The sequence below is a fragment of the Harpia harpyja genome, chromosome 1 (genome assembly GCF_026419915.1).
Source record: "Harpia harpyja isolate bHarHar1 chromosome 1, bHarHar1 primary haplotype, whole genome shotgun sequence".
Taxonomy (NCBI): Eukaryota; Metazoa; Chordata; class Aves; order Accipitriformes; family Accipitridae; genus Harpia; species Harpia harpyja.
This window is the reverse complement of record NC_068940.1, coordinates 29,665,385-29,677,346: the sequence shown is the minus strand read 5'-3', so window position 1 is coordinate 29,677,346 and position 11,962 is coordinate 29,665,385. Positions and strand designations below refer to the sequence as shown.

Sequence of the window (11,962 nt, the reverse complement as noted above, 5' to 3'; positions counted from 1 at the left end):
GCCTGAGTGGGTGGGGGGCAAGTTCACCCCCAGCCCAGCACTGAAGCTGTGGATTTATTGCTGCGGCCGATGCTTTGCTGCACTAAAGCCATGCTGTCGGCTACACTTCAGCCACCTCCCTCCACCCTGAGCCGCAGAGCCGGCACAGCCCCGCATTCTCGGGGTGCTCTGCAGCTCAGGGGTTGTACCCATAAAGAGTGGTGACCCCCACGGCTCTCCCAGTCCCACAGCACGACTCGGCAGCAGCCACGGCACGGGGTAAACCTGCGCTCAGCCTCCAATGCAGCACAGCCGCAGGGGCTAACGCAGATGCCATGCATTCCCAGAGTGTTTCTCCCATAGCAGGAATGGCACGGTGCTGCGACTGTGCACAAAGACCAGGAGAGAAAATCCGTACAGGAAACGAAATGAACAGATTTTGCACACGCAGGCTCTTGTCAGGGCTGCCCATGGGCAGCTGCCAGCGCAGCTGGAGAAAGCGCAGGCCAGCAGCCCAAGCACAAGAAACCCAACCTGGGAGCAAGGGAAAAGGGGTGGCTGAGCACAGGGATGCAGGAGGAGGGCAGGGATTTGTCTCAAGCCTGGAACAGGTTAAGGCACTGCTGAAGACAAGCACTTCTCACACCAGAACACAACCCTCCTGCTTTCTCCCCGTGAACATCGCGGGAACCTCCCTGCCCCTGTTAAACAAGCACCAGAAAAGCCATTACAGAACTGGTGGTCTCCTGCTGCAGCCAAGGGTTCCCAAATCCACAGCAGCCCCAGGCAGAGGGGATGCACCCGGCCCAGGCACCACCGGCCCGAATGGGGGGACAGTCTGTAGCACAAGGGGACCCTGCTCGGTGAGCTCACACCTGGCTGGTCCCAGTCACCCCGACACTGCCGGTGGCTGTCGGGGTCTCCAGTCCTGGCTGCGATCTGGGGTGGATGGGGAGCTGGGAGCATTTCCTACCCAGGACAACCTGTCCTCCAGCTTCCCTTTCTGTTGAAGACAAGAAAAAATCTCCATGTGCAGTTCTAGGCACAGCTGCTCGCCTCTCCCGAGCCTGGCAGGGGGTCCACGGCCAGACATCCCAGTGCCCTGGCTCTGCTCGCCCCACAGGAGGACTGGCAGGAGCTGCCCGTGCTCCATCCTGGCCCTGGGGTCAGGCAGCAGCCTCAGCTTCTGCTCCAGCCAAGGGGCTGAGGTAGGCACTGTCGGGCTCTGGCTTCGTGCATGGCAGCGGGTTATTTGGCTGCCAAAATCTTTCAAGACAACCCTCCAGGATGGCCATGTGATCCTTCTCCCCTTACCTTGTGGAGGTTTAACCACCACATCTCTCCGTCCTGCTTTTCTCAAATGCAACCAGAGAACGCAGCTGGGACCACCGTGGGGCTGCAGTGGGGATGCCGGAGGGGAGGAAGGGTCCGGCCCACAGGAGGGCTGAGGAGCTGCCATAAGCAGCTCTCCTGAGAGATGGAAGCTGAGTGTGCCCACCCCGCCGTGTGCGAACAGGACAGGAGCTCCAGGAGAGGCAGGGATGGGGACTCTCTCCTCCTCCTGCAGCCGGGAGGGCGAGCGGTGGGGACCACGCCGGCTCCCAGCTCTGGCAGCATCAACCCCCGAGACACAAGTCCCAGCAGCACAGCCAGCCACAAAGGAGCTGCGGTGCCCGAAGGAGTTAACAGCGTGAACCCGGCGCTGCCTTCCCTTGTCAGGAACATTCCTCAGAGCCAGCGATGATGCACAGCCTTACTTTAAAGAGCATTTGTTACACGCAGCTCTGCTGAGCCAGGCTTCAAGCTGCTCAATGCCTGGTTTAAAAATAACCGGCAGCTCCTCTGGTTCGAAGCTGGGTCCTGATAAAATAACCATTAGCACAGCTATTTCTGAAGGTCACTCCCATCCATCTGAGGCCTGGCAGAGCAAGGCTGCTTTGACAAGAAACAAGCTCATAAGAGACTCCAAATGCTGCATTTACAGTTTGGCTCTGGGGTTTGGCTCTCTTTAGGGCTGGTTTCTCCCCCATTATCCAGCAACCACCACCCCTTCCAGACTGTTTGCAGAGCCTAATGAATTACTTAAGGCACCTCCGTCAAGCCCACGAGTGTTTGCCCCACGTACCTTCTTAGTACCTTCTTAGTCATCCTTTAAGGACTGCGAGAACAGCGTGACCGGTCCTGCAGCCGCCGCAGGGCCTTTCCTGGGCAGAACAGGAAATGGTCGGCTGCCATAGCTTGGGAACAGCTTCCCTGCACGCATCCCTGGCTCCCCAAACGCTGTACTGTGCTACATCCATGAGACTCTTTGGCACTGTTGCCATGCAAGTAATAAATTATAAATTAAATATTTACAGCATCCATTGCATGGGAGAATTTGTAATACAGCATTAGCCCAGGTGCCAAAGCAACGTGAGACAGTTTACGTGTAGAGGAGAGGTTATTAATACATCTCAGCTTGCCAGAGATGCTGACTTGCCAGGAAGCGACTGTAAACTCATTTCAGACTTGAGGACCTTTAACTTACCTTCATTGACGGATCGAGACTAGAACAAACTACCATAAATCAGAGTGTGCACAAGTGCGATTCTGTGAGATTTTCAAATCCCACTGCCTCTCCAAAGCTCTCCTTCCTTCTCCGCAAACTCAGACGTGTTTTTACAATCACTGGACTGACGGGACACCTGAGGCACCAGCAAGCAGTGAGAGAAAAACACGTAATAAAACCCAGACAGCAAGAGCTCCCATGGGAAGCCATCCCCCTTTTCCAAGACCACGGGAGGTACAGGAGACACCACAGAGAGACGCTTCTTTCAGCGTGGCCATCAAGTAGAGTTACAACTCAAACAGTCTTTCTGTGCCTGCCTGAACCCTTCACGCAGCTCCCAGGAGCGAACAGCCCACCAGCCCAGCCCTGTGGTTTCGGTCCCGGCTCTCCTCTGCTCCACAGGGCAGGTCCCCCAGGCTGGACTTACACAGACAAACCAGTAAGGAGACTGGCGAGAGCCAGCCAGGCGCTTGCAGCAGATGGGTGTGCTTTCCGTCAGCCACTTCTCTCTTCCCAGAAAGAAAAAACAAGACCCTAAATGTGCTTATAATTTATTATTAGTTCTCACACTGACTCATTACAGCAGCAGCATGACACTTGACCACAGTGAGCCAGCCGGACTGCAGTACCGTATCAAATCCCTGCGCGGAGGAAAACCCTGAGACGCATGTTTTGCAACCACTTTCAAGGGTCCAGGCTCGATGGGGCTGCAAAACACCTGCAGCTCAGGCTGCTGTGTGCTCGGTGGGTACTTCTGTGCCCAAAGTGCTTGTTTACCTTAAACATCTCCCTCCCGGGGCTGCACCACTGGAACCCACGCTGGCTGATCCCATGGAGCATCCCTGGCTGGCTTCCTACCTGCTGAGGGATGCAAGAGAAGCGGCCCCAGCAGCTTGCTGCCACATCTGGGCAGGGGTATCTGCAGCGCTTCACCACCAGGTTCCTCTGCAAACCCCAGAACAGCCACAGCAACACAGCCAAAGGGAAGCTGAGAGGAGATTCTGTGTTTTTCCCACTGCTGCTGGCAGTGCGTCTGATCAAAACAAAACAGAAGACCTATCTGAAGCTACTCAATCTCCCAAGACAAATATTAAGCTTCTCTCACCCCAGAGCATCAGAAAACCTGTGAAGACACTTACAGTTTTAGGTGAAGAAAAATGTTTCATAGTTAACTCTGTGCCAGAAAATACAGGAGGCAGATGCAGGGAGAACACAACTGGGTGTTCTGTATTAATACACACTTCAGCCTCCATCGCCTGGACAGCACACAAAATACCTCAAAAAACGTATTTGACAACTGCAGCGGAGTAGATGATTGTCATCTGCTGTGGCAATTAGAGTGGCAGATGTCCCATCATCTCACTGGAACGGCTGCTTCATTGATTCACGCAGCAGAAGCCGGGCAGTTCAGTAACAAGAACAAGGGGATGCCAAGCACGGGATACGGGGCATATTCCCAGTGCTGCCACTCTCTCCGTGGGTGAAGCCCACCTCCACGCCTTGTCTTCCACCCTTCGCATCGCTGTGCTGTCTACCTGCGCTGGGCATTTTACAGTCGGGAGCACTGATCCCCTCCGTCAGGGCCTCGGAGGCTCCTGCATTAAAAGCCTCCTGCATTCTGGACCAGCATAACCATGAAGTTTCATCTGCTCTAGCATATGCAGAGGCTTGGTAGGGTATTAGCCTTTATTAAACTTCTTGCTAAATGGTGCTGTGGGAAGCCTTTACTAAAAATACAAATAAAGAAACCATTTTCCACCTACTGTTGCCTTCCAGCAGACTTTTCACACTATTCCTGCAAGTGGAAAAAAAGGGGAAGGAAGGAGAAGGGAAAGGCTGCAGCAGCTCTCTAGAAGACACAAAGGCATTTACGTTGTAATTCACACCCATTTCTTTTCGATCCTCTTTCCACACGACCTTTCTTTTCACTATATATGGAACTTGCACTTGCTAGAGAAGCCCTAAGCTGGACACCTCACCAAGCCTCCCCGTGGGGTCAGCATGTTGACCAGCATGGTGGCCCTCCCCGGCACGTACTAGACCCTCTCACAGCAAGCATAAAGCTGCAAAATCTAAGCCTGCAGATACGCAAACCCTCAAACTTTGATTCTTCCTCTCCAAATCAGGTGCTGCTCAACCGCGCCAGCTTCCTCTACCCCCAACCCTCCCCATCGTCCATCAAACAGCCTCCTGCACTGTGAAACCACCCCCCGGTATTTCCTGTACCACAAAGCTGTCAGTCTGAGACTCTTTACTTTCCATATTTTAACAGAAACATTTTTATCCTTCTGCTTTATAAACCACTGATTCAAACTTCACTTGCATATTACTTGCCTATGGAGACAAGAATTTACTTTCTAAGGTGGAACAAAACCAATACTTTTAGTGCTAATGCAAAAACATTTATCTTTGTACTGCAGCAATACTGAACCTCCAAGGCTTCCCAAGCTTCCCAGTTCTTCTGGCTCATTTTCCTTGCTTGTTTATCCAAAACTCTCTAAAATACAACTAGCCCTAGGAAACTTGGCGAGCCCCAACCTTAGAAACCATAGCAAAGTTCAAACAGGAAAAAGGCAGCAGGTACCTGTGGCACTTCCTTAAAAGCAAGCGAAATCACCGGCAAACGCGTGTCCCAGTCTCACTCCACTACCAGACTGTCACAGCGTCTATGGTGACATTTCATTCACATTTTACAAGGTCTTTTTTTTTTTTTTTTTTTCAGATGGCATGAGGTGCATTTTATACTTTTTCTATCTAATCTTAAACATACATAAAGTTTAGAACTGACTAGGGAACGTATCAACACTTGGCTGAGGCAGTAACTGGACTAAGCCCACAGCAATCTTGCTCTGGGGTGAGACATTGGGCGCCTGGCAGCGCAACTGCTCACCACCTCCACAGAAAGCCTCCACTGCTCTGAGGCTATGCCAGCCTTGCTTTGTCATCCCCATTATAACCTGCGACCTTACAGACTGTCCTGGTTTCAGCTGGGATAGAGTTAACTGTCTTCCTAGTAGCTGGTACAGTGCTATGTTTTGAGTTCAGTATGCGAAGAATGTTGATAACACTGATGTCTTCAGTTGTTGCTCAGTAGTGTTTAGACTAATGTCAAGGATTTTTCAGCTTCTCATGCCCAGCCAGTGAGAAAGCTGGAGGGGCAGAAGTTGGCACAGGACACAGCCAGGGCACCTGACCCAAACAGGCCAACGGTGTATTCCATACCATGTGACGTCCCATCCAGTATAGGAACGGGGAAGTGGGGGGAGGGAATCGCTGCTCGGGGGACTGGCTGGGTGTCAGTCGGCGGGTGGTAAGCAATTGCACTGCGCATCATTTGTACATTGCAATCCTTTCATTATTACTGTTGTCATTTTATTAGTGTCATCATTATCATTATTAGTTTCTTCTTTTCTGTTCTATTAAACTGTTCTTATCTCAACCCACGGGTTTTGCTTCTTTTCCCGATTTTCTCCCCCATCCCACTGGGTGGGGGGGGAGTGAGTGAGCGGCTGCGTGGTGTTTAGTTGCTGGCTGGGGTTAAACCACAACACAGACTTACATGTTAGTTAACTAGGATCAAGTTCTTACCTTCTACGACACATAAGCCAACATTAGTTCGTTATACAGCAATACCCTTCACAGCACACACCAGTGCACTGAAGTAGTTAACTGCATAGAAAGCCACATAACAGTCAAATATTTTTGGAGGCATTTGTTTCAGTTCTTAAAAAAAAAAAAAAAAAAAACAACACACCAAAAAACCAAAATCGACAAAACCCCCCCCAGATTCTCAAAGGCAAGAAAGGACATCCAGTACCTAGTCACATTTTATGCCTTTGAAAACCTCACTCTAGTTCCTACAAACACGATACGAAGGTGGCTTTTCACTGGAAGGAATTACATCAGACTCCCTCCTGCTCACAGAAAACTGTATATCAAACTTCTGCAAGCCCTTTATGAAAGTAGTACTAAATATAGTCTCTTTCATGGAAGATTTGTCAATTGGTATAAAAATGTAAGCAGCTTTACAGATACTCTCCAAGGCACATGAAACAATCACTAAGTTTGCCCAAAGAGACCACTGCAGAGTAGTTTATTGGAGTAAAGAACCCCCTAAACCTCCCGCCCCAAACCTCTAAGAGAATTAAGAGAATTAACACCCAGTAAGATGTGAAGACCCCCTGCCTCTAAAGCAGAAAGGCTTTGATTACACAGTGTCACAGACCCTGCTGAAACAGCAGCTCCTGATGCTTGTGCAGGAAAGCCAGTTTCCTGGCTTCCAGGTTTGGCTTTTGTTTGTTTCTTTGCACTTTTTTAAGAGTAATTATTTACATGACCTCCATATAACTTAATTTATGAATTAAGAAGGTAGCCTTCTGCACCTTGTGCCCCTCAAATCAGACATTAGTGCAGGGGAACGTATTTTATTTTTGTTCGTTGCAGTAATCATCTGAGAAACTTGCATATTGATTTGGCTTATAAGCTGTCAGGAAGCATGCCTGTAACTTGACACAAACAAATGATAGTCTACATCTACAAACTCTAACGTAAGGACCATTCAGCAGTCACTGCCTCTGACTTTAGATGGCAAAAACCCCAAAACAAAACCTATCGTGTGCCAGAGCAACACCTGCATTGTGGAAAAAACAGTAAAACCACTACTATTCAACGACACCCTCTTTATTCAAAAATAGATATCTATGAGACATTTCAGAATATACTGCTGTCACAAATGGCAGCCTATATGTCTAAATTAATTCCTAAATCAATTCATATACAGATTTAAGCTTTTGTTAAAAAAAGACACACCTTGGGGAAATCTGTTTAACCTTGAGAGAACGTCACCCAGTTCACCAGATGCCCTTTGCCCAAAAAGTAAAACAAATAAAATTAAAAACCACAAGACTTCATTTAAATTAAGCAAAATAAAACACACACATATATTTGGAAAAAAAAAATCAAAACATTTCAATTAAAAAAAAAACCAACAAAAAAAAAAAACCAACCAACATACAACTCTCTCACAGAAGATCTGCCCAAAACAGCGTGAGATGTCAACACATTTGTCTACATCAGGGTTTTTTTAGACAGCTTTTTTTGTCCTATAATGGATACACATTCAGTCAATGTTCAAAATCATTATTAGTTAAAACAGCTTCAGGGTAACTCCATGAGCTGAGACAGGATAGAAATGAGTCTTTTGGTTTGGGTTTTTGAGGTTTGGTGGGGGTTTTTTTGTTTTTCAGTTTTGGCAAAAGCAGAGAGAACGTACAGTGCTTTATCTAAATAATGTTTGGACCATAAAAGGCTGTACAATCAAACCAATTCATGGAAAGAATAGTTCTGCCACTGGAAAAGTTCCTGTAAACTAAGAGAAAAAACAGATTTCTTGGCTGGGCAGTAAGGGTGCAAGGAGTTTTAAAAAAAGGACAAAATGAAGCCTCAGTAAGAAAAGCACGTGAGCTTCTTAACTTAATGACCAAAAAATGCTGTATTATTTAACTGAATGCTGAATAGGCTACTGAATACCCTGTAAAATAAATTAATGAGGACGCAGAACAAGCTTTGCATTTCTGTAGGTAGGTTTCCTCTCATGTCTTTGACAACAGCAGCTTAAGACTATAGGGAGACACAAACACAGCACATCACTTCAACTAATTTCAGCCTCTGTTTTACAAAACCTGTATTATCAGATCAAGTGTTTCCAGAAACTTAAAATGTTTTACAGTGAGAGGTGCTAAATTTAAACAGAATTGTTATCCAAATTGGAATGGTTTTCAGTGATCAGTCCAGCTTGTTAGACCTAACACACAAACTGAAATGTAACTACATCCATGGCACCTAAAACATTAGCTAGCAAAATAATGGAATTAAGAGCATTTTAAATTTGCCTTCTTTCCTCCTCTTCTTTTTTTTTGACTTTTCCCAATTATAAAAATCAACTCGCAATAATCTGTGACACAAAATTAAGTACATCCTTCTAATATCTACATGCATGGACATGATACATGTGCATACAGGATATGTGCATATATATGGGTCTATTTTCTATATAAATAAATATTTATACCACATTTAACTTCTGTGCATCAAATATCTTCACTAAAGCTATGGAGAGAATTTATAGAATAGTATTTTTAATGTAACCATCCTGAGAGTAGATCAGACAGTGCCTGTCACAGGGATATCAACAGTTGCAATACACCACTCCAACCTCTCAGTTCGTTACACCAAAGCTTCTGTGACCATCTAATTTTGTATAATGAAGAGGAAAAATGTGGTATAAATCTAAGGTAGCTAGAACAAAATTTACTTCCACTCTCATTTAGGTAATATCCAGTTCTGCATCGCTCAGCAGTGTGTGAATTATGAAGCTATGTCTAATTCACAAAGAAAAGCTGCTTATTTTTATTGCCTGTGGTGAGTTTCAATTTATGTACATGCCAAATAAGAACTATGTTCATGTCAGTCCCACAACAGTATGAGGAACTGTAGATTTAAGAAAAATATTTCTCTGTACCACTGCTCAGTAGATGCCTTCTTACACCGACATGGTACAGTACCTGCATACACCACCCCCCTCCCCCCAAGCCCACCAGTCACTCTACTGCTCTCAGAGATGAGGTTCAGAAACCCAACTAAACCAGACAAGACTTATTCAGAAATAATACAATGCTTTTACAGGGGAAAAATGTTATATGGTCAACCTTTCTTTGAAAACTTTCCAGGTATGTATGTACATGATTCTTATGACTTTTGTTGGGGGTAACAAGTGCTAAGAGCAAACAGCAACTAAAGAGTATGGAAAAATATGAGAAAAGTTTGCCTATATGGACTATCCCTACTCCCTTTAGAGCTCACAAAAACTCGCTCTTCTTCCTCCCCTCAACGTGAGCCCATGTACACAGAGAGAGGGTGAGCATGAGCAGCCAAGAGGTTGAAAGCAGGGTCTGCAAGTTCCTTCCTACTGTAGATCTTGGAAGACTGGATTTCCAGTCAACACCAGAGTCTTCTTACTTCTGCTGGTAATAATGGAAACTGGGGGACACCGTTTGTTCTAGTCTGTTGAAAACAGGTCACCAGCAGACGGCAGAGGTGCCAGACCTCCTGTGACATTGGGCAGCAGTGACAGATCTGGAAGGCTCTGGATGTGGGATTTCAGCTCCTTGCGGACCTGGGTTACCCGAGCAAGCTTCTGTTTATATTCCTGAGGGAAAGAGACAAGAGAACGAAGATTAAGCACAGGTTAACTAACAGTGCTTTTAGTTAAGCCAGGAGTATTTTCCAGGTGAGGATTCTGAGAGAAGAAGGTGGCAAGGCACTGGTTCTCTGAGCAACTGCTGGCATGACTGCAGACCCTGTCATCTGCACCCAAATTCACAGCCTGTCCACAGGCTTTGGCATCCCTAAACCACTATTCCTGCCCTGTGTCACTTTAACAGAAGCTGTGTAAAATGCCCCCAAACCCATACCCACTGGGGCCTGGTAGAGTTTTTGAGACATGTCATTACATAGTTGCTCTATTCTTGTATTCTTCCGCAGGCTCCTGACTTCCACCCGGTGCCAGAGGAGGAACACTGACAGAGCGTTCCTCAGGCACATCTCTGCTGACAAAGGCAGCAGGATGAGGCACACAAGAGCTACTACTATGCTGCTAAAATGCTAATTTTTTTTTTCAAGCTTGATCAATTTCAAATATTTAGATAATCCAATTTTCCCCTTCGAGTCATTAAATCAAAAGCAAGTTTTGGTTGTGGAATAAGGTCTCCTCTAGGAGTTGTTAGACAACTCATGTTAGCAACAACAGCAGCTGTACCACAAGACCGGCACATTAGCGAACAACACAGAAGTATGTGTATGATCACTAAAATGTAAACCCGAGAAAGATACATCCACACTCGATTGAAACTGAGCAAAATATAGAAACTAAAATTTTCAAGTGTTTTATTACAAAGGGAGAAAAATGGTAAGTTAAAAAACCCTGAAGAAGAAACTTGCAAGTAGTTTTTCCACAAATGAGGTCTGGATTGAGCATTAAAAGTCCAGTGGGAAATATCTATCCATCTTCAGAAATCTCCACAATCTAAGAGACACCAGATAACAGTGACTAGTATTTCATAATGAGAAGCGAGAGGAAGAGTTTGGACACTGGAAATGAAGGAACGAACCACACCTTCTTAAATTATGTTTAGAGGCTGTTTAAGAGCAGACCAACACATATCCAAGTTATCTAATAGAGAAGCTCAAGTAAAGATTGATGTTTATTTAGTTTTCAAAGTTTTGTGATTCTAAACATTTATGTAAGTCACAGAAGACAGCTATTTAAGTAATAAAAAAAACAGTATCACATCAGATCTTTTGGAATGCACCAGTCTTTACCCAACTACACGTGGCATATTTTTTGTGGCATCTCCAGAACGCAGAAAACAATGAGCTTAAGAAAAATCATAGACAGAATAGGCTTCCATACAGTCAGTTGTAATATTAACTTACTTTTCATTTCTTAATTACTTGGCAAAGAGAACAGTTTACCAAAGAACAGAAGTTTATCTTTGAAGATCAAATAAAACTAGGCACACATTTAATCAAAACATCTTTCTGAAGAGTTACAACTTTAATCCAGTCTTTCTAACCTTCTCAATGATGGAAATTCTCTTCACTTTCTCCAAATATCAAAGCACAGCAATTTCTATGGGGTTACAAGCAATGAGTTTACACTCTCTGTGTTCCATTACTTTGAATTAGAATAGCAAGAGCAGCAGTCAATTGCAACAACTCGGAATACCCCTACGCCTGGAATGGCGATATAAATACATTCCATAAATTTCCTGCCAGCACCAAATAAGAATGTCCTTTAACAGCCTATTTCAAACTTAAATCCTTTTATGAGGCTCAGTGAGTTAACATACCATCATAACCAAACACTTCTGTTAATGTACATAGGATATATACTGAAATAATCAAGTTCAAACAAAGCTCTACCAGCTTCATAAACTAAAGCGTACTGTTCTCAAGCCTAGAGGAGAACAACAACAAAAAACTCAGGAGAAGGTGCACCCATTAATTCAGGATTGCAAGGCTCTGTTTTGTTTTAATGGAAGACAAAGAATCAGAATCAAAATAAGAATGCACCCCACATCCCTAGTCATACCATTTTGGGAAATACTTAAATAGGAAACAAGTCAAGAAAGTCACATTATGAAGACAGAGAACAAAAACAGGAAAACACCCCAGATTTTTAAGCATGAATACAGAACAAAAGCAGATAGCAAGGAGAGCCATGGAAGTACTGCATTCCAACACTTGGCGTAGTTCTCCGAGACAGCATGGAAGCCAACACTGGGGAAAGAGAGAGACGGTAAACGGAGTGCTGTGCTCAAGGCTGGCACGTCACAAATAGTGTGAGGCAGGGAGACAGCAGAACACCAGCTCCTG

General features: G+C 45.5%; 1 protein-coding gene across 3 annotated transcripts in view; it reads right to left on the bottom strand.

Moving 5' to 3' along the window:
• The window catches only part of RPRD1B (regulation of nuclear pre-mRNA domain containing 1B), a 42,037-nt gene that overhangs the window by 4,168 nt on the left and 25,907 nt on the right, over positions 1-11,962 (bottom strand). The window contains exon 7 of one of the 3 annotated variants that reach the window (XM_052783151.1): positions 7,192-9,734. The exons of 1 other annotated variant lie outside the window; for it this stretch is intronic. In XM_052783151.1, the coding sequence (XP_052639111.1) occupies positions 9,585-9,734 (150 nt within the window). In that variant the 3' untranslated portion in view covers positions 7,192-9,584. Of the gene's footprint in view, positions 1-7,191; positions 9,735-10,454; positions 11,960-11,962 lie in introns of those variants that run through there. One more of the 3 variants, XM_052783161.1, reaches the window with a different exon arrangement.